Source organism: Otolemur garnettii, unplaced genomic scaffold, assembly GCF_000181295.1.
Source record: "Otolemur garnettii isolate 467f Iridium unplaced genomic scaffold, OtoGar3 scaffold00007, whole genome shotgun sequence".
NCBI lineage: Eukaryota > Metazoa > Chordata > Mammalia > Primates > Galagidae > Otolemur > Otolemur garnettii.
In genome coordinates, this window is record NW_003852402.1 from 38,184,517 (window position 1) to 38,209,498 (window position 24,982).

Below are 24,982 nucleotides of genomic sequence, written 5' to 3' on the forward strand. Positions count from 1 at the left end.
AAAAAAAAAAAAAAAGTGTCATCTCACTCAGACTGTTAGTGTTGTTAGAGGACCTCCACTGTATCCTTCACTCTAATCTGCATTCTTTTTCTCTTATCCATATAACTATTAACCAAAACCCTGTTAAAACCGAGAATAAATTTTTAATATAGTGATGGTACTGTTGAATTGAAATGCAGGGCCAATAGTGTCTATCAGAAAAGGTAACCTGAATTCAGAACCAAATAATAGGAAAATCCTCATTTACAAATAAGATACATTTTCCCGTTTAGTACAAACCCATTACCACTTTGGATATACTGTGTTTCATCAAAAGGAAGATGTTACACCATTATGTTATATACCGCTAAAAAAACAAAAGGAAATTTGGAAAGATGCTGCCAATTGAACTGTAACACACCATCAGGTGAAAGCCATGTTCTGATTTCAGAGATGTTAAAATGTAAAAAAAGTATAATTTAAAATTGTTATAATTTATCATGATGTGAAAAAAGTTTTGACTTTTAGATATGAAAGTTTTTAATCTCTTCCTCAAATAACCTCCCATTTATTGTGTGTCACAAAAATTTATTAGGTAACAGATGCTAACTCTTTTGAACCATCAAGTTAATATATAGAAGTATGTATGTTAATGTAAGTTGTGAAAACGTAATAATAAAGATTTTGATTTAAACTCATCTTTTGAAGATATGAAACCACTTCCACATCAGCTAGTGATCGGTATGATTCCTTGCTGGGTCGCTCTGGATCATACAGTTACTTAGAAGAAAGAAAACCTTACAGTAGCAGGCTAGAGAAGGACGACTCAACAGACTTTAAAAAGGTACTTGGATGATTAGTTATATTAAAAATATATATATACATCAGTTAACTTTTGCACTGAGGTATTTATATTTAAATGTAACTCAGAAAAGACTCATTTTTGGTTTTTGGCAAGTAATGGTAAGTAGAATAAAAACAGCTGCTTGGTTTTTAAAGGGAAGAGATAATTAAACCAGGACATTATTTCACCTTTAAATATCCTAAGTCATTACTATGATGAAGCTTGAAAGGGGCATTCAATAAAAAAATTAATTTTTTAATCTATTTGTTAGTAAGAAGCATCTAGACAGAGAATATGGCTTTTCTTAGGAGAATATAGTTTTTTCTGGGTAACTGAAGAACTTGGGATAGTTCAAGTGCTGTTAAGGCTTAGGGATAGACACAATTAAGAAATAAATCCCAGAAACTAAACAATCTAGGATTCTGACTATTAGGATTCTTCATAGTTTGAGCTTGAAGTAAACATGATGGAGTATGTTAAAGAAGGAAAAAGCTTTTGGTATTTGTACATGTTTCTAAGTATCTAACAGTTACTTGGATTATACATTTTCTTATGGGCTAGGTCAGCAAGAAAGAGAAGGGAGTGGTTGGGGAGGAGAGACTCATTTTACATTATGAATAAGATTTATTTATTTAGTAAAAAACTCAATGCCCAACTGTGCTAGAAGTGAGGTTTCTACTCATGGACAAAGTGGAGATGGAAATACTATCCTGCTCTTACGGGACATCTTCCATGTACTGGGAGAAACAGACATTATCATGCAATCACGCTAATGAATACAGTATAGTAATAAAAAAATTGAGACAGTTACCCTATAGTAGAGAAGTTTATAAACAAAAGAAGTATATAGCAAAAGAACGTAAAGGAATGAACCAGTGGATTGATTTCCAGAGGAAGTGAGGCTTCGGCCAAGAACAGAAGGGTGATTAATAGTTAATTGGCCAAAATGGGAGAGAAAAGTGTTGTAGAGTGCAGGGGATGGTTTTGTGAAGCAGCAGCTAGTTCCATAGTCAGGGGCCATCTCATTTAGTATCTTACGAGCCATTTTAAGGATTGCCTCATGCTAAGAACGTTGGGAAGCCAGTCAAGGGTTTCTAATTGGTAGGAGGGAAATGGTTGGCTTAAGAAAATTATGAGGTTTTCATTTTGAAAAGCTGTTTTTTGCTCTTACTTATAAAATAGAGCAGAGGGAGATTATTAAAATAGTCTAAATAAGAGATGATTGTAGACAGAATTATAGTGAAAGTAGCAGAGATGAAAGGAAAAGAAGCAATAGGGTTAAGTCTTTAGAAGGAGGGGAAAAATCATCCTGAAAGGGGAAGGTCTTGGATTTATCCTGAATTAAAAATATTCTGAGTAATATGTCACTTGCGTTTTAACTTAATTGTAAGCAGTAGAAGCATAATGATAAATGTAACAGGTATTCCATCTCATTGTTGGGAACTCAAGAAAAGGTGCTGGACAGAAAAGGTCACAGCCTCCAAGTAAAGATCATAATGACTTGTCACTTGTAGCTGCAGCTGCTGTATTAACACTGTCCCTCTTTATCAGATAACTGAATCTTTTTATAAAGAGAATCTGAAAGGCTGATTTTTCTGAAAAGTCTTAATTTTAAAGGCTGGAACTACTTTCAAAAGTTTATAGAGACAAACATACCTGTATAACTGAAAGTCTCTACCTTATAACTATAAAGCATTAAAATATATTTTTAATGTACCTGCTATGCTTATAGGCTTCATTAATCTTTGCTTTAATATTGTGTAGTAATTAATGAGAAATCTTAAAATTTAAGGAGAACAGGAAAGTAATTGGTATTTCTATCCTAATTTTTATAGCTTTATGAACAAATTCTAGCTGAAAATGAAAAGCTGAAGGCACAGCTACATGATACAAATATGGAACTAACGGATCTTAAATTGCAATTGGAAAAGGCCACCCAGGTTTGTACTTTTTGTTAGTCTCAAGGTAATGGTTATGATTTATTGTATCTGAAAAATGGTGTCAAAATTTTCACTAATACTAATTCTAAACAGAAATTTAGTTACTAATATTGCTTGTTCTTAGTAAAAAGGAATCAAGATAATATACTTAAATGATTATTTACTTTTTCCTGGAATAAATTAAAAATACAGTCTGGCTAGCTCAGTTGGTAGAGCATGAGACTCTAAAAACAGTATAATCTAATGGTCAAAAGTCAAAGTGTTTTTAATCTTTTTACTTTATGTTTATTATTTATTTATTTAGAGACAGAATCTAAATTTGTTGCCCTTGGTAGAGTGCTATGGCATCATAGCTCACAGCAACCTCAAACTCGGGGGGCTCAGGTGATCCTCTTGCCTTAGCCTTCCAAGTAGCTGGGACTACAGCTACTTGCTACGAGACTCAGCTATTTTTAGACAGGGTCTCACACTTGTTTAGGTTGGTGTTTTTTAACCTTTTTAATACCTATGTTGTGACAACTGAAGGATTTAATTGCTTATCTCCAGCATATAGCAAGCCATTAAAAACATGTATACAAGATCATGGCCAAAAAAATTCTTTATAATAATTTTATTTATTAGGAATATTTTATGTTTGTTCAAGTAAAGATGCTTTGATATAATAATGCTGGCAGAAGATAATTTTAAACATAAAAGTTCCTTCTGGCTTGGCGCCTGTGGCTCAAGCAGCTAAGGCGCCAGCCACATACACCTAAGGTGGCGAGTTCGAATCTAGCCTGGGCCCGCCAAACAACAATAATGGCTGCAACCAAAAAATAGCCGGGCGTTGTGGCAGGTGCCTGTGGTCCCAGCTACTTGGGAGGCTGAGGCAGGAGACTCGCTTGAGCCCAGGAGTTGGAGGTTGCTGTGAGCAGTGAAGCCATGGCACTCGACCCAGGGGCTCAGCTTGAGGCTCTGTCTCAAAAAAAAAAAAAAAAAAAAGTTCCTTCTATGCAACAGCCTAGAGTAGACAATTTTAGACAATAAAATTGCGATAGCCAAACAAAACTCATTATCTTATACATACAATCTAGGAATTATTTCCCTAGCTCTTTTTGCATGGAGTACTAGTTCTGGGAGATAGTTTTAGGTATATCTCCACCTCTTTAGCCCTTTCCTTTCAAAACTTATAAAAAAAAAAAAAAGAAAAAGAAAAGCTTTGTGGTCAAAGAAATTTGGGAACATCATGGAGATTTTTTTGCAGGGTTCATTTATGTTTTTGTTTTGTTTTGTTTTTTGAGACAGAGCCTCAAGTTATCGACCTGGGTAGAATCCTGGGGTGTCACAGCTCACGGAAACCTCAAACTCCTGGGCTTAAGCGATTCTCGTGGCTCAGTCTCCCAAGTAGCTGGGACTACAGGCGTCTGCCACAACACCTGGCCATTTTTCAGTTGTAGCTGTTGTTGTTTGGCAGGACCCACCAGCTCTGGTGTATGTGGCTGGCGCCTTAGCTGCTTGAGCTACCACCAGTTCATTTATATGTTAATGTCTCTAAGTCTTACAATTTTTAGGAAAAGAAACTTGTTAAATTTGACCATGGTATTTTCTAGCAAAAACACATTTTTGCCGCACAAATCTTACGATACAACTTGAAGCACTGATGTAAAATAGCAAATGCCGATTTCTGAATGAGTCCTCAAACTCTTTTTCTTAATTTTCAAAAGTGTATTCTCTTTGTTGAACTTAAACTTGCCACTAGGTCCTTCTTTTTCTTAATTTTCAAAAGTGCATTCTCTTTGTTGAACTTAAACTTGCCACTAGGTCCTTCTTTCTTTTGTTAAGCACTATGGTGTTATAAAGTAATTGTTGTGTATTATGCGGTGGGGGGTCAGGCTAACTTTGTGAGACTGTGAAGGCTTTTTGGATTTCTTCTGTTGATGGGGGTTTTGTAAAAATACATGGAGAAAGCAGGAAAAGAACATGTTTTGTAGTGAAGTGTCAAACTTTGAAATGCCTTGCAAGATAAAACCACTGCCTTACACTTAGGCTTCATGGTAAGCTGGTCCACATCCTTCTTCAGGCTGCACCATAGTGTGGTGAGCCTCCACACAGGAAAACGTCATGACCTCTCTGAAGGTAGCTTCAGCTCTGGGCGTTGGATTGTAGTGTTGTCTAGGTAGAGGTGTCCCTTCTCCCTACTGCAGGGTTCTTCTGTTACGATGACTCTGATCTGTCTCTCTAGTTGCTGTGCACGTTGCAGAGATGGAAATTGATATAATTAGCCAGTTATTTCCAGTGTGGAGCAGCCTGTTAATGCTCATGATCTTGTTAGTGACCATTTTATTGGTCACTGGACAACCTAGAGACAGCTGCCTTGCGGGTCAGAGACCAATTCTGATCTTTCTCCTGTGGCAAGAGAAACAAGTCACTGGATTAAAAAGTAAGACAGATTCTGCCTTGGCCAGTGCTCTTGAGTATCACACCCCTATGCTGAGTTAATATGAGAAGGATAATTCATAAAAGCAAAACTGGCAAAAAGTAAACTTTCTGGTTTAACCTTAGAGCAGTTATTCTAAGTATTTCAGTCCACAGTAAATTTTTCCAGCTGATTTTTTTTAAGCATTGACTACTTTCATAACTATTCGTGAATATAGTTTTTTGTTTTTTTGGCTGGGGCTGGGTTTGAACCAGCCACCTCCGGTTTATGGGGCTGGTACCCTACCATTTTGAGCCAGCAGTAGCAGTTTTGATAACTGCATGGAATTTTTCCAAGAGAACTATCATCTTATTTTTTAGTTTTGTTTTTGTTAAAACAGAGTCTCATTTTGTCACCCTTGCTAGAGTGCATGACATCATGGCTCATGGCAAACTCAAACTCTTGGGCTCAAACAATTCTCTTGCCGCAGCTTCCCAAGTAGCTGGGACTACAGGCACCCTCCACAATATCCAGCTATTGTTATTTTGTTTGTTTGTTTGTTTGTTTGTTTGTTTTGAGACGAGGTCTTGGCTCAGGCTGGTTCGAACCTGTGAACTCAGGCAATCCACCCACCACAGTCTCTCAGAGTGCTAGGATTACAGGCGTGAGCTACCGTGCCCAGCTATCATCTTGTTTAATCTTGAAGTTTAGATCTGTTTGATAGCATTTAGATGAGAAACCCTGGAATCCTTGAATTCTGCCTTAGCCCAGGCATCCTCCTTCCTACATAGTCTCCACAAGAGGGAATAGTTTGCTGAATACCTTTTGCCAAATGACCAGTTCACCAGGTTTACCAACTGTAATTTTGACATCTTTAACTGGAATATTACTCAAAAATATTAAATAGGGCTCAGCACCCATAGCTCAATTAGTAGGACGTCAGTCACATACACCAAAGCTGGTGTGTTGGAGCCTGGCCTGGGCCTGCTAAACAACAATGACAACTGCAACCAAAAAATAGCCCAGCATTGTGGTGGGCACCTATAGTCCCAGCTTTTCAGGAGGCTAAGGTAAGAGAATTGCTTAAGCCCAAGAGTTTGAGGTTACTGTGAGCTGTGACTTTACAGCACTTTGCCAAGGGCGGGCAATGTAGTGAGACTCTCTCTCAAAAAAAAAAAAAAAAGCAGTGAGATGTTGTCTCTACTATTAAAAATATATATATTAAATAGGTAAAAATATTATCTGAACTGATGTTGATTTATTAAAACCTATGAAATTGACAAATCATAAAATTGATAAAATGTTCTCATGTGAAAAAATCCTCAATAAAATGCTTGGGTTTTTTGTTCTTTGTTTTTTGAGACAGAGTCTTACTTTGTTACCCTTAGTAGAGTGCTGTGGTGTCATAGCTCACAGCAACCTCAAACTGTAGGGCTCAAGCGATTCTCTTACCTCAGCCTCCAAAGTAGCTGAGATTACAGGTGCCCACCACAATGCTTGGTTAGTTTTTAGAGACGGAGTCTTGCTCTTGCTCAGGATGATCTTGAATCTGTGATCTCAGGCAATCCACCCTCCTTGACTTCCCAGAGTGCTAGGATTACAGGTGTGAGCCAACGCACTCAACCCAAAATGATTGTTTTTATTTTATTTTTTTAAATGCTTGTTTTTATTTTTTTTTAAATGCGTGTTTTTAATTTAAAGTTTTGTTAGTTAATATGTGATGGTATTGCTGCAGCTAGTTCTCATTTTTTTAGGTGTTTTTGAATGTCATTTAAAACTTTTTTAATCTTTTAAAGGTTTTTATGATTCATTTGTAGATCTTCAAGCAGCTTATCAGGCTTTTTTTATATTTCTAACAGTAAAAATGTTTAAATTCAAACCATCAAAAAGAAGCTATAATTAACTGAATAGTGCTGTTCATATTTGAAATTCTGAATTTCTCACAAGAAGCAACTTGTATTTTTCTAGGAAGAGTAAACACAAAAGCATATAGCCATTTAACAGAGTAAAAAGTACGGGTATCTAGCTATAATTAGTTCTTGAAATTTTATATACCATAATTGTGAAGAAATCGTGAAAGAAGAATCAAAAGCTGAAAGTGTTGGCAAAATATGAAGAAATATTTTTAAAGTTACCCCATTGAAAAATGAAATGGTGGCTAATCAATAATGAAATTATGGTTTTATATTTTATGGTTTGTAGTCACACAACGTTCTTACTAAAGCTATCAGTAATGATTTTTGATAAATTGGTAAAATTGACCATTTAGCAAATTGGCTTTTGAAAAATGTGCGATTTGATTAATTCATTTTCAGCGTATTAACTGAATCCCAAAGAAGTGTTTGTGCACAAGTCAGTGTAAATAGGATCCTCGATACCAGCTGTCATAACTGGGCCTGTGTGCAGGATCCAATGCAGAGTTCTCTGATACAGGGAGCAGCATGTGTAAAACCCAAGAGACTGTTCATCCCCCTGAAGCCAAACTCAGTTATCAGGATTTTATCCACTTTGAGCTGGTCACATAGTACGTGAAGTGGAAAAAATGATAAGCCTAAGCTCACCAGGAGAAGAAAGCTGTCTAGCTAGAATTTCTTGCCAGTGAAAGTGAGTATAAATCTTCTTACCAATTCTGGAGCTTGGATGATTAGAAAAGAAAACTAGAGAGGGAGCCAGGATGAGGACAGCTGTGGGAAAGGACGAATAGGCCAGTTGTACTGGGCTGGCTGCATGAACAGCCTGGTAGGAAACACGTTTTGAGCAAGGTCCTCGATTCTGACCATTTAGATTAGCCGCTCCTAGTAGTGCAAGAAAGGCGGGCAGAACTGGACCATCAGAGGGAGCACTAGAATTCCATTTGTTCCGCAGTACTCACTCACTCTCACCCCCAAATGAACTTGGAAAATCCCAGGGGAAAAGTGATACAGACCATAAAATGAGAGCTGACCATTCTATTTCTGAAATTCCTTTTAGTCTTTATTTCAGTACAAATTGTTTTTTCTTTACACATACCTGTGTTTTACTTCACCTGAGTATTATGATTTTCCTTTGACACCCACTAGAAGAGTTACTGTGGTCCCCCTCCGTATGTTTTGCATTTACATCTCTTTTTATAATTTCTTACCTTGTTGCAGAGACAAGAAAGATTTGCTGATAGGTCGCTATTGGAAATGGAAAAAAGGGTAAGTGTCCCTCTTATTGAATAAGTGATTATTTTCCCCTTTATTGTTTTATGCAAGCAGTGGTTAGCGTTTTGTTTTTATGGATGGTAATTTTAATTAGTTTATATTAATATTTATTAATGAAAGTGTTTTATGGCTTAGATTCTTTATAAAGTTTTATGAGCTCTCTTAAATATGGAATAGCCTTGTTAAGATTTAATTTACTACATTATTCTTTTAATGAATTGAAAAAGCTATCTTGCCTTGATTCTGAAATAATGCTATATATATTGTGATAGTGAAATGCCCCCCATCCTTCTTTCTTTTTTTTTTTTTTTGTATCTAAAGCATTTAAATCATACATACATAGAACCTCTGTAAGTTGACCACCCAAGGGACTGTAACAAACTGGTCAACATACAATATAAGGAACAAGGCCTACTGTCCAGATAAGTACTGTGGTACATGCCTAGGCTATGAAAACTGGGTCAACTTAAGGATGTGGTCAATAAGGGAGATGGTCAGCAATGCAGGTTCTCCTATACTTCCATTCTTTAAAGTCTTTAAGGCTGAGGGCATCAAATTTTCAAATTCTTTTTAAAGGTAGTTTAATAATATTTTAATTTTGAGTTCAAACATTTAAGTGTGCTATTTTTTACCATAAAATTGACTATAAGAAAACCCTTCATTTTATCTTTCTACCGTTTTTTGTTGGTTGTGATATATTCACTTGTACCCTCTCCACTTATTATTATTTCTCAAGGGTCTGGAAATGGCCATAGAAACTCTATAGGTTTAGGCTTGGCACCCGTAGCTCAGTTTGAAGTGTACTGGGACTGGTGAGTTTGAACCTGGCCAGAGCCTGCTAAACAACAGTGACAACAATAACAGAAAAATAGCTGGGCATTGTGGTGGGCCATCTATAGTCCCATGTAATATGCATCAGAATTTTGTGAGCACTTTTATTTGCTTGTCTATGGTGTCAGACATCACAGAAAATATGCATGGACCTTTTGGAGCCTTTTGTTGTTGTTGTTGTTGTTGCTAAAATTGGCTTTCTTTAGTGGTTATGTATTTAATATGTGGCCTGACACAACTGTTATTCTTCTGATGTGTGGCAGAGAAAAAAAAGAGGCTGGACGCCCCTGTCATACATGTTTAATACAAAAACACACAAAGGAAGGAAATGTAAAGTCATTGCTAATCTGTCCTGCAGAGATAACTTGATACTTTGGTGCCACATTCTTTTTTCCCTAGGCTTATGTACACAGAATACACACATACTGATTTTCTGCCATTCTCATCCAACCTCCTTTATCTGCTTGTCAAATGCCAAGAAATTACAAAATAACTAATTCACTCTCAGTGTAATAGACATGGATTATCATAATATTAATAATAACTGCTAATACTTATTCAGCATTCTCTGTATGTCTCTATATATTAGTGCCTGCCTGATACATAAGCACTGTACATGCGTTTTTTTCTCTTAACTGTATTTTTCCGTGTTAATACATTTGTCAAACAGAAGAAATTGCCTGCAGTTTTAGAATTGTAGATTTCACTGAGCCAATAGGATCAGGCAGTTGGGTACAATGTGCTAGTCTTGTTCTATCATTAAGTTAAAATCTTAAGACACCTGAAATTGATACTCACAGGGGGATTACCTCTAGGAAGAAATATTCTGATATTTTACAAAGTGGTGAGGATCAAGTATAACACTATTTGTGCTACTATTTTGAGAAGTGTGATGGTTTATATGACTTCATCATGGCTGTATGAGTAGCTAAGAGAAATTTCTGTATATAGAAAATAACGTTTTTGTCTATTGTAATACTGTTTAAGCATGCCAATGTTAGAGTAACATCCTTAAGAGACTAAAAATAGGATTTGATGATTTTAAATCACATACCCTAAGAACATTAACATTTATAAGTAAATGTATTGCTTTACTAAATATCAGCATTTATTATTAATCTGGGAAAGAATGTCTCAGAAATAGTTTCAGTGTGATTAAACTAAATTTAAATGGTTTGTATCTGAAAGGTGACCGGCAAGAGTCAGTATCTTCTGGGCGGTATGACCTAACCAGTTTTACAGCTCCTCCATTACTGCTGCTTGCTCTTTGCATAACACCCTAGAATGCTTATCAGTTAAGGGAGAATAAAACAGTACGCTGCGATAATGTATTGTGTGTTGGCTTTGCCTGTCACTCTTTGAAAGAATTTTAAAATAAATCCTCAGCTGCTTCTCCATTAGATGCACTGCATTAATGCTACACACGGTTACCACACTAAAGGCAAAGCTGGAGAGTCAGTTGGATAAGTGATGGCCAGGAAGCATTGTGGGTGGAGGACAGAGCTTCTCTTACATCCTTTTGCAATTGCCAAATACACATACGTAAGGCACTGGTGCTCCTGGCTTTTCTGCTTCTATCACTGTAGTATGATTGCATCTTTGTGTGAGTTTTTCCCCCTGTTCAGTCCTCAGTCTTGAACATTGGTTTACTCACAGTTTTACATGAACTAAAAAAATTGTTTGAACATGTAGCACCTTACTAGAAAGTCAAAGCTTTAAAAAAGAGCTTATAAAAAGTAATAAAAGTAAAAGATCTTCAGATCTATTTCTCTCAAAATTTGGGAAGCTCTTTACCCTTCACTGGCATCACATCTTTTCCACACTGCTCCTGATTTGATCTTTGATTCTAAAGTATCACTCTTTGACAATATAAAAGAAAACTTAAAAGAGTATAATAATTACATAATTAATATTGGTACCTTAAATTAATCTAGGAACGAAGAGCTCTAGAAAGAAGAATATCTGAAATGGAAGAAGAGCTCAAAGTAAGTAAATCCTGCTACTTACGAGAGATATCACTATTTCTGAATTCAAGCTTTATAAAACTATTATAGATATTATTTACATTAATTGTTCTCAAAGCTAATTACTCAACTTGTGAGCTATGTGTAGCTGGCGTTTCTCTTTCTTACTAAATTTGGGTTTTAGTGAGCTCAGAATTCTAAACCAAAATCATTTGGGTAATCAATAAGTATAGCACTACTGCAGTTATAGAAAACGTTAGACAATGATAACTCTAAGATGGGGGGTTTGGCTGGACGCAGGGGCTCACAGCTGTAAGCCTAGCACTCTGGAGGCTGAGGTGGGTGGATTGCCTGAACTCAGAGGTTTGAGATCAGCCTGAGCCAGAGCGAGAACTTTTCTCAAAAAAAGAAAATAGACACGTATTGTGGCAGGTGCCTGTAGTCCCTGCTACTTGGGAGGCTGAGACAAGATTCATTTGAGCGCAAGAGTTTGAGGCTACTGTGAGCTATGATGCCATGGTACTCTACCAAGCGGGACAAACTGAGACTGTTAAAAAAAAAAGACGGAGGAGTTTCGTCACATTTCTGTTTGCTCCTATGATTCTTGGAGAGTAAATGGTCATGGGGGATAATATAAGATAAAATACTCTCCTTTGAAAATAAAGGGAATTATTAATGAACAGGCAGAACTGTTTTTATCAAACTCTGCATTACCTATGAAGTAATTATTTGTTTTGAATGTCTTTGCAGGAAAAAAATAGCATAGGGTTAAATGATTATTTACTATCACGTTATATTGCATAAAATATCTTTACCACATTATGAATTGATGACGTAACATAACTCATAGGTAATTGTGCCTTTTAAATTAGAAGTTCCAGATTTAAATATTTATTATTAGATTGTTTGGTTTATTATTAGACTGTTAATCTTGAATGGCTTTGGAGATTTCAGACAATTTTCTGAATTTTGTTAGCTTGTATGTTATTTAGTTTGATATGGAATTTTAAGAATACATTATTTACCTTTCTAGATCTCTTGGAATATTCTTGTAAGACTTAACATTTTTCTTTATATTCATTACCTGTGATTCTTTGTATTCTTATAATACTATCTTTCATTTTCTTATTTTTTATTTCTATTTCTTTATGTTCTGATTCCTGCAGAACCTGCACCAAATAAAGCAAATTCAGACTCTGAGAGAGTTAAATGAGCGACTGCTGACTGAGAATAGGGCCTTGACAAGAGTGGTAGCCAAGCGCTCAGGGTTCTGTAGGCAACTGCAATCTGTGAACCTATAATTTTTAGTTTCATCATTTCCTCTTGGTAGCACCAGGCAGGTGCTTTTATACTAGTGTGTTTTGTTTTAGTAAGAGCTCACTTTTACAAATTAATGCCATTGTGTCTGGAGCTTATCATATAACTGTTTAACTCTGCATGGCTTCTTAGTATGTTAAAAAGTGTCACTAATTATATAGTGCAACTGATGAACTACAATAAAATTAGAGAATGATTTAGGAATTTAAATTAAAGACTTATCTGTACTTCTGTAAAGCTTGGGTATATTTCTCAATCTGCAAATACTTTAGGGTTTAAAATGTGGCTATAATTTGCAGTTCTTTACTAGAAAGAAAATAGAACAGATACAGTGTAACATATTTTACATATAATTAATATTTTTTAAAGCTGAAGGGTATCCATTTTTCAAAAAAATGTTTTCAGTTAGGACCATCTTACTTTATATTCATTTAATTCTCTATTACAGATATCCAAATGGGTAAACTTCAGATTATTATATTTTATATATAAGCATTCTGAACACAGAGAAGAATTGATTGGCTCCACATAAAATTAACTCTTCCTAAAGGGTTTGCTTAAGGTAGTTTTGCAATGAGAAGTTTTACTTTTTTCTAATTAGATAATCTGGTGCATTTTAAAAACTGAGGAAAGAGGACTAAATATTTTGGAAAAGATGGTTTAAAGGCCAAAATATAAGATAGTCCATTTTCTAGTAAACTTGGCAGAGACATATATTTATAATTGTAATCATTTTTAGTAGGAAAATCAGTTAACTTATATTTCTACCCCTGCCATCAGTTTGTCTATAAAACAATAGAAAATTGAGTTGTACTTTTTGAAAATATAAGGGTGTATTTTTTATTTGTTTCACATACTGGTTATTTTTTTACTCCTTGGATCATAGATACAGATTTATTATATTAGTTTAAAAATTATAGTATTCTAATAATTCTATGAATAGTAATAGTTGCTTTGTTGTCATTTAACATGCATCTCTCTTGAATTAGGCATTGTCTTAGATTCTTAAACTTAAGTAGGTTTAGGTATAGGTGAATTCTTCAGGGAATTTAAATAATTTATAATGAGTCTAACTCCCTCCGAGCTTTCCTAGATGGGTTGGTTTTCTTGTGGAACAATAGTAACTATTACAGTTTTAGGTGTGACATACACAAAGCAAAAGGTTTAGGTGCTGACAGTAACTATTAAAGGAACTCCCTTAGCCTTATCCTGAAAAAAACAGGCTTTGTTTTCTTGGCTGCTCTAATCTGGTGTGCTTGTGAGTCATAAAATCAAGTGATTTAGTAAATTTCAGTGGATAACTTGGAGAGAATAAACCTTTCATTCTATCATTTATTAAACTAATTAGTTTCATAAATCAGGGTGGGGTTTTTTTTTCCAACTCTTCCTGATACATGTTTTAGACACTGGAAAATATATAACAAAGCTTGATCATGTGTTTTGTGGTGAAAATATAACATTTATTAAGAATAATGTTTTATCTTTTTATTAAAGTAAAAATTGTTCATCCTTTTTCTCTCATAGATGTTACCAGACCTAAAAGCAGACAACCAGAGGCTAAAGGATGAAAATGGGGCCTTGATCAGAGTTATAAGCAAACTTTCCAAATAAAAAAAAAGCAGCAAGTAATGGAATTGCACATTCTTAGTGACCCAGTGGACCATGATTGACAGTCACCAGAAGCCTGGGAAGAATCCTTGGAGACTGTCATTTTTGGATATCCTGCCAAATGCCCTCTTATCTAGAATTTTTGTTTCATTTTGTTTAATTTTCTCGGGTTTTTGTTGTTTTTTTTTTTGTTTTTTTTTTTTTATCAAGACCATTGTTTCATGTTAATGCAGCTGCTGAGAAGATTTTTTTTAAATGACTGAGAAAACTTGTTTACAGCTCCAGCATATAAGGAAAGTGTTCAAGGCCAGATATGCCTCCGATATTTAACCAGTAAGCCTTAGTTGTACATAAATACTTTTGTGTCAACAAAAACTTTGAGCTCTCACAGAAGACAGTTAATTCAACATTTTTTGATGTGCCACAGTTTCCAATTTTTTGATATTTAATTTTCTTGGCTTTACGTCTAAGTTTGGGTTTGTATTTTTTCCTTCTAACTCTTCATGTGGCAGAGTCTTGTATGTTTCCACAGCATTTTCATTTACAGAACAGAACACGTGCTCTTCTGCCATTCCTGTCACGTAGTTGGCTAACGCTGTCTCGTCTCCCACCCTGAACTGAAGTGCTCGGTGGAACATGTGCTTTCACTGTTTGTGCAATATGCATTTATTTCTCATATGAATGCTTTAAAGTCATTTGAGATTAGATCTTTTAAATCCTGTTTCCTGCCTTCATTGGTCACTTTTTGTTTTTTTTACTATTGTAGTATAAGATGTTAGCATCTGTAATCTTCACATTCATTTTAGCAGGTACTGAGTGATGCTGTATATACAAATAAGTGTATTGTTTTGATTTCAGACCACCACAGGGCATGCTTGACTACTTTCTTATTTCAGATGTCTGTTATCGCAAAGTAGGCTGCTCCATGATAGTGTTCAAAACAAAATTTGCTAACAATGTGCTATAAAGACTTCACAAGTTACACATCATGTGGAGCCCTGTCTTTACAAAAGTTTTCTACTGTAAAGTGCTTTTGCTTTTATTTTCAGTTTTCATTTGGTAGTATTCAACCATAAAGTTGCATAAGATAATTGCTTCACATTTCACATATCTATATTTATCAGAGTGCTGTCTAAACTGTTGTGCTAGCCAAAGTAATGCTATAAAATCATTTCCAGACTTAACCCGTGAGTTAATGTTAAATGCACTGTTATTGCCATGTGAAGAGGCATTGACTTTGATACCACCATCATGTTCAGACCATTTTATACATTTCAGTGGCCTTTTTTTAAGGGAAAAAAGAAAAAGCAAAACCAAGTACATAGTAAAGATGGCTTTTATTTGGACAAATAGCTTTTATATTTTCATTAAACCATGCAAAAAATATTACATCTTTCTGGCACATAACTGTCTCCTTAACCACTGAACAGTTCAGCCATTTGAGTAAATTGTACATTGTAAAGCTTATAGTAGCGGATTGTATTATTGATTGTATTGTATACTATATTAAATGTGAATTTGCACCCCTCCATTTTAAAAGGTCATTGTGTTCTACTGCCTATTTTAGATTACTTTGGGGTTGGGGAATGGTGTTTTGGTAAGCAGGATTTTCAGTCCTCTCTCTCTTGATTGGTTTTATGAAGATATAAGGTTATGCTCTTACTACCAAGCTCAGGATTCTTGATTTTAAAGGTACAAGGATAGTTGTGGGAATTTTATTTTTGGTTATATTTGAACTGTATGAATGGCGGGTCTGAATATTGAGAATTGCCATGGTCTTAGGTGGAGGTAAAATATACAGATGACTGATCAGTTTGAGTGACTGCAACATGTTCTGGTTGCATAGCAGTTAGGCATGCTATGGTTTATATTTGTGAAGTTTGGATGCCTGTGAAGAGTGATTAAATACATGTTTCTAATATTTTAGTGTTTTGTATTTAGGTTATTTATTCTTTGTATCTAAAACTGAACAGCTACTGTGCTATATTGATTTTATTGGTAGTATTGAGCAGACCTTGTTTCTGCATGAAACTAGTTGCAAAACCCACTATTTTGGAAATAAAAATGTATTTTGACATATACAAATAAAATGAATAAAACTATTTTAAATGTGTGAACTTTTAATGAAGACATTTTAAATTTTGTTCTGAGATATTTAAATTCTGCATGGGTATTTTTTCATTAATTGCTTTTCTTGGATATCAATTTGAATAATTTTTGAAGTTGTAATATTGTGATAATTTGCACAGCATTGTACATGCACATCTGTAAATGCAGTCTTAATTGCCATATTTATGCAATCTGTGTACCAATTTGGACAAATGTTTATATATTTTACATAAAGCTGTCTCTATGCAGAATCTGAGAACTAGTTTTTTTATAAGTGGGTAAAAAATAATAACAGTGACTTTCAAAATAGTTGCTTTGTAGTATAAATTTTGTTTCCATAAACATTTTGTGTTTTTCTTTTTAAAATTAGACCTATGCTTTTTCTTAGCTGCAAACATAGGCTTAGTAATACATGGTACATATAAAGATAGTATTCTATTGAAATGTAAAATTTACTTTAAGTAATTCTCCCACTTAGATTTGTCCCTCCAGAATTCTACTTGCTGACACATCTGTAGGAAACACCTAAATTAATACAACAAGGATTGAATTCCGTTTTTTTATTTATGATACTTCACCTATGTTCATGCTCACAGAATGGTAGGTCTTATTGTTGTTATTTGTCCTCCCTTTAAAAAGTATTTCACCTGGCTCGGCGCCTATAGCTCAACTGGCTAAGGCGCCAGCCACGTACACCTAAGGTGGCAGGTTCGAATCCCCAGCCCGGACCCGCCAAACAACAATGACGGCTGCAACCAAAAAATAGCCGGGCGTTGTGGCGGGCGCCTGTGGTCCCAGCTACTTGGGAGGCGGAGGCAAGAGACTCGCTTGAGCCCAGGAGTTGGAGGTTGCTGTGAGCTGTAATGCCACGGCACTCTACCCAGGGGGACAGCTTGAGGCTCTGTCTCAAAAAAAAAAAAAAAGAAAAGTATTTCACCTGCAAATACTTGAAAACCAAATGAAAAGCAGCTATAGAGCTGTCTTATAAAAATAAGTGAAGTAGATATTTTCTGGTTCATTATACTAACTTTATTCTTTTGCTTGAAAGTTTATTACTACTTAATCTTTCCTGGCTTATATGAGACTCCTGGTTCTAGCACTCACTGGAAGTGAGTCTGTTGCAAGAAGAAAAAATCCAGAGGGCCAAGGACTTTCCAAACTGGAACCATATTTCCCGTAGGACATGATAACTTTGTACTGTCCTTCACTTTGTCATTCTAAGCAGAATACAGAGCAAACTCCACTAACAATTACTAACTATCCATCAGCCCTTTCTTGCTCATGAAAACCCCTGGTTGCAAACACTGTCTTTTAGTTGACGTTTTAGGTTTTACACTGTATGTGTGTGGCCCGTATGTCAGAGTGTGCACATTCAGCAGAGCTGTGGTACATATGAGAACTACTGTCCCCAAAATACTAAGTTCAGAGTGAAATATTAGTGTGTGTGTTTTTTTTATTATATGTCACAATAACTAAATCCGTTTCTTGGCTTTCATTTGGGAAAAGTTCTCTGGGGTTTTCAGATATACTTTGTATTTCTAGAATTTCAGTTTAATTTTTTTGTAGTTTGACTTCTGAGATTCCTCCATCTGTTCATTGACTGTGATTACATTTTCTTTCCTTTATGGCTTTCAACTTTAAAATCCTTGCTGACACGTGAGTCATCTCAAGGTACGTTTCTATGGACTACTTTTTCTCTTGATCTTGAGTCACATTTTCCTATTTCATTACATGTTTAATATTTTTTTATACTAGACATTGTGGGTAATGCATTTATCTTCCTCTGAATAGTGTTGGTTTTCATTCTACTAGGCAGCTAAGGTACTGGCTGGTGAATTTGAACTTGCATAAGATTAATTTTTATATTTTTAGGATGAATATTTCAGTTTCACCTTTCATCTTAGAATAAATCCTTGGTCCTGTGAAATAGTCTTTACTCCAGAGGTGTGGACCTTTTCAGGTTTCTGTTGTAAGCTTGAGATGTTTACCAAGCCCCTTTGAGTTCGTAGCCTTCAAACTCTGAACTCCTTTTCTGTCCCGTCTGAACAACTGAAATCTTGGTCCAGCATTTTCTAGGTGTTTGTTTTCACTAAATTTTAAGACGATTTGTGCAATTCAGAGATCATCCAAGGATCTGAAGGCAACTTGGGACTCCCATCTCTGTGGCTCTCAATTTCTAGCTGTTCTAGCACCCCCAATTTCTGCCCTCAAATACTTCAATCCAGTAAGACTTCAGCTTGAGTTCTAGCTATCCTCAGCTTGGGAAATGCCTTCAGGGAAAAATCTGTTTAAACATGGTTGTCCCCATATATGGTTTCCTTCCTTATCTGGGACGGAGCGATTTATAATGAAAAGAATTTATTTAGGGCGGCACCTGTGGCTGAAGGAGTAGGGTGCAGGCCTCATATACTGGAGGTGGCGGGTTCAAATCTGGCCCCAGCCAAAAAAAAAAAAAGAATTTATTTAGTTCATCATCTTGGAAGCTGGAAAGTTCCAGTTTGAGTAGCCATCCCCTGCCAGAGCCTCATCTTGTGTCAGAATATGGCAGAAGGCATCCCATGGCAACAGTGTGCTAGCTCAAGTCTTTGCCTTTTCTTACAAAGTCCCATCATGGGATCCCCACCCAGATGACCTTATCTAATTCTAATCAGCTCCCAAACGTCCTCCCTCCAAACACTACCAACATATGAATTTGAGGATTACGTTTCCAGCAATAAAATTGGAGGAGAGGACACATTTAAACCACAGCACCAGGATTGAGTCCCTTTCCGTTCGTGCCTGCTTTTTATCACTTTACACTTCACATTTTTCCCAGAGCCCATAATTGTCTGTGGGAAACTTGTTCTGCCATCACTGAAAATAAAACGTATGTATTACTTTTATAATTTAAAAATTAATTTTAATTAAGAGTAGAACACGGCGGCGCCTGTGGCTCAAAAGAGTGGGGTGCCGGGCCCATATGCTGGAGGTGGCAGGTTCAAACCCAGCCCCGGCCAAAAACTGCAAAAAAAAATAAGAGTAGAACAGATGGACCAAAATACACTTTATACACATATCAGTGATTAGCTTTATAGGTAATAATTTTAGTTTATATTGCAAATTTTTTGTAATGTGATATTTATCACACGGAGTGAAAGGTATCCCAGATAGTACAAAGTGGGTAAGTTAAAGTAAGAGGTGTGTCTGTGAAAAACATGAGTCATCTTTGTGTCAGCTGTTGGGTGAGGGCAGAATGGTTTTGCAAGGGTGGAGAAGTGACAGAGAAGTACAAGAAACAAGGAAATGCTACAGTATAGAAAGCAGTTAGCCTCAGTTTATTGCCAGAGGCCTGAGTTATTAACCTGCTGGATTACCTCCTGCAGTAGAAAAAACAGCCATAGATAACTTTCAATATTCTATTAAAAGTTTCCAACCTATTACATAAAAATCAATGTAGTGTCTACACATATCTGATATGTAATGCATTGGTAAGCAAATTCTAAAAAGGATGTAGAAAAAGGAAAATAATCTCTAGAGTGATGAAATTTGGGAATGATTTTTAAGCAGTGGATCTCACCAGATCTTTTTGTTACCCTAAGACACACATACTGGATGACTTTCACATGTTCTAGTGGCGGCCTCCGGCATGGATAAGGCATACTGGAGACATACATTCTCTTTCTGTCTGCAGTAAGTTACTACCATTTTCTTTTTCTCCCCTACCCAGTTAGGAAATTATATTAGAATTCAAGTAAGTGAGAAAAATACTATGTCAGAAAACCCTGATTCTGCTTGAACTTACTAAAATAAATAATTAGAAAACTTCGTTCATGGCCAGGCACGGTGGCTCACACCTGTAATCCTAGCACCGTGGGAGGCCAAGGTGGGAGGATTGCTTGAGGTCTAGAGATTGAGACCAGCCTCAGCAAGAGTGAAGACTCCCTCTCTACTAAAGATAGAAAAATTAGCTGGGTGTTAATGATGGCTGCCTGTATTCCCAGCTGCTTGGGAGGCTGAAGCAGGAGGATCACTTGAGCCCAGAAGTTTGAGGCTGCTGTGTACTAGGCTGATACCATGGCATTCTAGTCTATGGCAACAGAGTAAGATTCTGTCTCAGAAGGTAAGAAAACTTCATTTAATAACTTACTGAATGTATTGTGTACAGTATAGCACAAATTGCAAATTGTTTATTACATAGTTCATTACTGATTTGGATAAGCCACCCATGTAAGGTCACAGAGACATTGAGAGAATTTATATTTTAAATAATTTGGATTGTTAAAAAATTTACTAACTAAACTGGGCAGCGGCACCTGTGGCTCAGTGGGTAAGGTGTGAGCCCCACATACCGAGGGTGGTGGGTTGGAACCCGGCCCTGGCCAAACTGTAACAAAAAATTGCAGGGTGTTGTGGCAGGCACCTACTTAAAATGCTGAGGCAAGAGAATCACCTAAGCCGAGGAGTTGTAGGTTGCTATGAGCTGTGACACTACCACAAGCTACTGAGGGTGATAAAGTGAGACTCTCTCTAAAAAAAAAAAATTATTAAACATATTAAATTTTGTAATAACCAATCTTTATCTTTCTGAAGATAAAGATTAAAAGATAGGAAAGTAAAGCACAGCAGAGGTCCACAGCTTGTCTTGCCTTTATTCATCATACTCGTTCATTGTGCACATCCTTTTTTGCTATTTTCAAGATGAACTTCATGTGCAGCCCTTCCTCTTGCAGAGTGCTGATCTTCCTGCCCAGTTCACCGTGCGCGTCTGTCCTTTGCTGGGCTTCCTCCTGTAACAAGGTCCACCAGTGCAGGGGCCTGGTTTTATTCCCTGCTGCATCTGCACGTGATAGTCACAGGTACTCACTAAATATCTGCTATGGAGCCAATTACTGTCTGATATTTATTTTCACTTTTCTCCCAGTCATCCCCAAGATGAAGTCCTAATTCTTCAGGCTCGTTTTCAAGGGTTTCCTTTTGTAACGTTGCTACCAATCCTTGTTACTCTTTGCATTCCTGTGTTAACACTCCAAGCAGTCCTGTCACCCTCCTTGTCCCCAAAAGACCAGTTCTCTTCATTAGAAGGCTCCCTTTTTTGCCTACCTTGCCACAGTCTAACCACGTTTCTCCGTGTTCTGCTTGCATCCCATCAGCTTCCTGAGGACTTGCAGGCACCTTCAGCCCACCCTTTCCCTCTCTTTGCTCTCTTAATAGGATTCATAATCTGTTTCACTCAGTACTATATCCCCTGGTCTTTTTCCTGTAGGTACTTAACATTCTTATTTAATTGTGTCCAATATCCATCTCCCAACCTGGACTGTAAGCACCTGGAAGGCTAAAAGCTCAAGGTTTCAGGGCAGCCCCTGTGGCTCAAAGGAGTAGGGCATGGCCCCCATATGCCACAGGTGGCAGCTTCAAACCCAGCCCCAGCCAAAAACTGGAAAAAAAAAAAAACCCTCAAGGTTTCAGCCATACACGACTCCTTTGATCTCTTCACCCTTCTTTCCACCCATTCTGTTTCCTTGTTCTGAGATACTCATTTTTTCTCTGACTTGGCTAAATCATGTCTCCCGTGTTAGCTTAAATGTTTCTTCCTCTAATTAAAGTGTTCATCTACTAGACAAGAGTACCTACTCTTCTCCCTTATAAAATGGCCTTTTCATGCTTCCCTGCAATGCTCCCTACTTGACTATATGCTCTATGAAAGTGAATCTGTTTCATTCATTGTTACATTCCCAGCACAAAGACCAGCACCTGGATAAGTGCCCAGCAAACACTTGTTGACTTTGAAATATCTGCTATGAGTTCTTTTGTTTCTGCCCCATGCATAATAACATACTAAGTATTTTATATATTCCTATATAATGAAAGAAAAAATGATAAAAATTTATGAGATGTCTTTTATTTTTTGGAGACAGGGTCTCAGTCTGTTGCCCTTGCTACAGTGCTGTGGTATCATCATAGCTTACAGCAACCTCATATTCTTGGGCTAAAGTGATCCTCTTGCCTCAGTTTTCCTACTTTTAGTAGAGACAGGGTCTCACTCTCACTCTTGCTCTTGCTTAGCTCAGGTGATTCTTGGTCTCCCAGAGTGCTAGAATTGCACGCATGAGCCACTGCGCCTGGCTGAAGTGTCCATTAAGTAAACAAGTAAGACTGGTCAGACAGTGTCCTATAGAATAATTGGACCTCATATTCAAAGCCTCCACCACCTGGCCCTGCTCTCTCCTTTTCCTTCTCCAACTTTTTTGAGACCTACTCTGTAGGAAGTGCTAGAACAGTGGTAAGCAAAATGACGTACCCCTCCTTGGTGACTTAACATATAGCCTAGTGGAAGTGATAGAATATTAGTGGATTAATGAAGAATTGAATATTGGGCTATTTAAAATTCAAAGTAGAGGCTCCGCCCCTGTAGCTCTTGGGCTAGGGCTCCAGCCACATAACGCAGGGGCTGGCAAGTTCAAAAGTTCAAACCTGGCCAGGGCCTGCCAAACAGCAATGACAACTGCAACAACAACAACAAAAATAGCCAGGCATTGTGGGGGGCACCTGTAGTCCAAGCTACTTGGAGTCAGTGTCTCACTTTGTCACCCTTGGTAGAGTGCTGTGGTATCACAGGTCACGGCAACCTCAAACTCTTGGGCTCAAGTGATTCTCTTGGTCTCTCATGAACCAGTGAGAAGAGTAAATGAACCAGAGGGGCATGACTGGGAATTGAGAAAATAAATCACACAAGAGCCATAGATTACAGGAAAGACAAATAGAAGGGATGGGAAGGTCTGGCGCAGCTGATGATTGCAGCCAGAACCAATTAGTGTGAACAGCTTTATTTAGACAGTACCTGAACGAAGTTGCTTATATTAACAATGTTGCAATTAGCAAGGAAAGCAAGTGGGAATATGTTCATCTTACAGGGTTGAGGGGAAGTAGCTTGATAAGTAAAATGAGTTTTATCATTAGCAATATTCTTAATGATGTGAATCGTAGTATATAGGGTGAAGATTAAGGAGAGAAGGCTATGTGCTTTTAGGCAAAAAAAAAAATAGGATAATATACAGACTGCTTGCTATGTGACTTCTGGCAGAGGGAGCAAGGAAGGGAGGAGAAGCATTTGGGGGTTGTTCCTTCAATGTACCTCCTGGAGTGTGGGGGTTCTGCTGCCTCACAGTCCACATTCCATATCAGCTTCCAGAAAAGCTAGGACTACAGTGGGACTACAGGTGCACACCATAACACCCAGCTACATTTTTTAGTGAGGGGTCTGGCTCTGACTCAAGCTGGTCTCCAACTCCTGAGCTCAGGCAATCCACCAGCCTTGGCCTCCCAGAGTGCTGGGATTACAGGTGTGAGCCACCATGCCTGGCCTTGTTCATAAAATTTAATACAAATTTTTAGTGAACACCATAGATTCACAGAGTTGGAATTGTTCTTGGAGACTTGGAGGTTGGGTCTCCTTGTCAGGCACAGAGAGTGATGGTGAGAGAGCCAGTATACGGAAGAAACAATCACTGCCTCTGAATTCTCAGGCAGGTGGGCTAGGGTGTCAAGGCATATGTGAGGAAATGAAGAGTGGGAGTGGAGGAAAATGGGTGAAATTAACTTAAAATCGCAGGTTTGAAAAGCCCTCTCCATGTTATGCCTTTGGAAACTCCTTGCACGTGCCAGTTCTTGTAACCTGGGGACTTGTGCCCTCACGTGTTTCTTTTCCTTCACATCTGAATTTGGGGGACTGAGCAACCGTTGGAAGCTCCTATCGCACCTCTATTCTTCCTCTGAGATAAAAAGAGAGGAAGGAGTGTAAGAGGAGGGCTGTAACTACACTAAAGATAAGTTTAGATGACTTCTCAAAGAAATGCACTTGTAAGTGCTGTATCTAGAATATATGCATCAGGAATACAGGCAAATCCAGCTTCTGCATGTCATGAGACATGCCCTGAGCAAAAGACTGAATAAATAAATAGAAAGTTAGATATATAAAGATATGATATAAATTCACAAGCAAGCAAAGATGCTGATGAGTTCAATTTTTAAAAGGATTTACTTAGAAACATAAGGACAGAAAGTACACTTACTGGCTTAATAAGGGAAGTGTTATGCAAGATTTCAAATGGCAAAGCTATACAAAAAATGTGTGCATATTTTGTGAATGTAAATGCTGTTTTAAAATCGCAATACTCAATATACACTGATAATAAAAGATGAACACAAGGCACGTTTGACTTCTGCAATTACAAAAGGTGCTCAAAGTGGTCCCCATCAGCGTCCAGACACTTCTGATTCCAGCAACTACTGCTTGAGTGACGCTGAGGAGAGTGAGCTCCTGCATCACTGTGCCTCATTTCAGTTGCTTCCAGGAGGACCCTGTGTAGCCAGTTTTCTGTGGTCCCCTGCTGGGGTATGAAGTCAAGGAGTGTTAAGTCAGGAGATCATGGGGGAAACTCAACCCTACCTCTTGGTCCTGTCAAATTCTCAGTGAGATGAGCTCTCACTCCAGGTGTACTAATGGTCTTGGGATAAAAACTTTCCACTTTGCTGTTTTAGGGATGTGCTGTCTGCTTGTTGTGCTAGCTCCTCTCTCATGTGTACATTTGGGAGACTTGGTGGTGAGCGTGTGCACTGTTCCAACACCACAACAGAAGCAGGACTTGCTGCCTGCGAGCCTTCCTGGATCCTCCCTGTGCACATCACACATAGCACCGTGCATCTGGGACTTACCACCAGTGCGTGCAGTTGTTAGGTGTGTTGGAGGTTCTATTGAAGACTCCATGTTATGGCTCGGCGCCTGTGGCTCAAGTGGCTAAGGCGCCAGCCACATACACCTAAGGTGGCAGGTT

General features: G+C 37.4%; 1 protein-coding gene across 3 annotated transcripts in view; it reads left to right on the forward strand.

Annotated features, from left to right (window-relative positions):
* The window catches only part of PPP1R12A (protein phosphatase 1 regulatory subunit 12A), a 146,665-nt gene extending 130,493 nt beyond the window's left edge, over nucleotides 1-16,172 (forward strand). For all 3 annotated transcript variants that reach the window (XM_003783388.3, XM_012801208.2, XM_012801207.2), the window contains 5 exons: nucleotides 688-823; nucleotides 2,659-2,763; nucleotides 8,290-8,337; nucleotides 11,109-11,159; nucleotides 13,980-16,172. In XM_003783388.3, coding sequence (XP_003783436.1) covers nucleotides 688-823; nucleotides 2,659-2,763; nucleotides 8,290-8,337; nucleotides 11,109-11,159; nucleotides 13,980-14,066 — 427 coding nt within the window. In that variant the 3' untranslated portion in view covers nucleotides 14,067-16,172. The remainder of the gene's footprint in view (nucleotides 1-687; nucleotides 824-2,658; nucleotides 2,764-8,289; nucleotides 8,338-11,108; nucleotides 11,160-13,979) is intronic.
* Nucleotides 16,173-24,982: the final 8,810 nt, after the last annotated feature.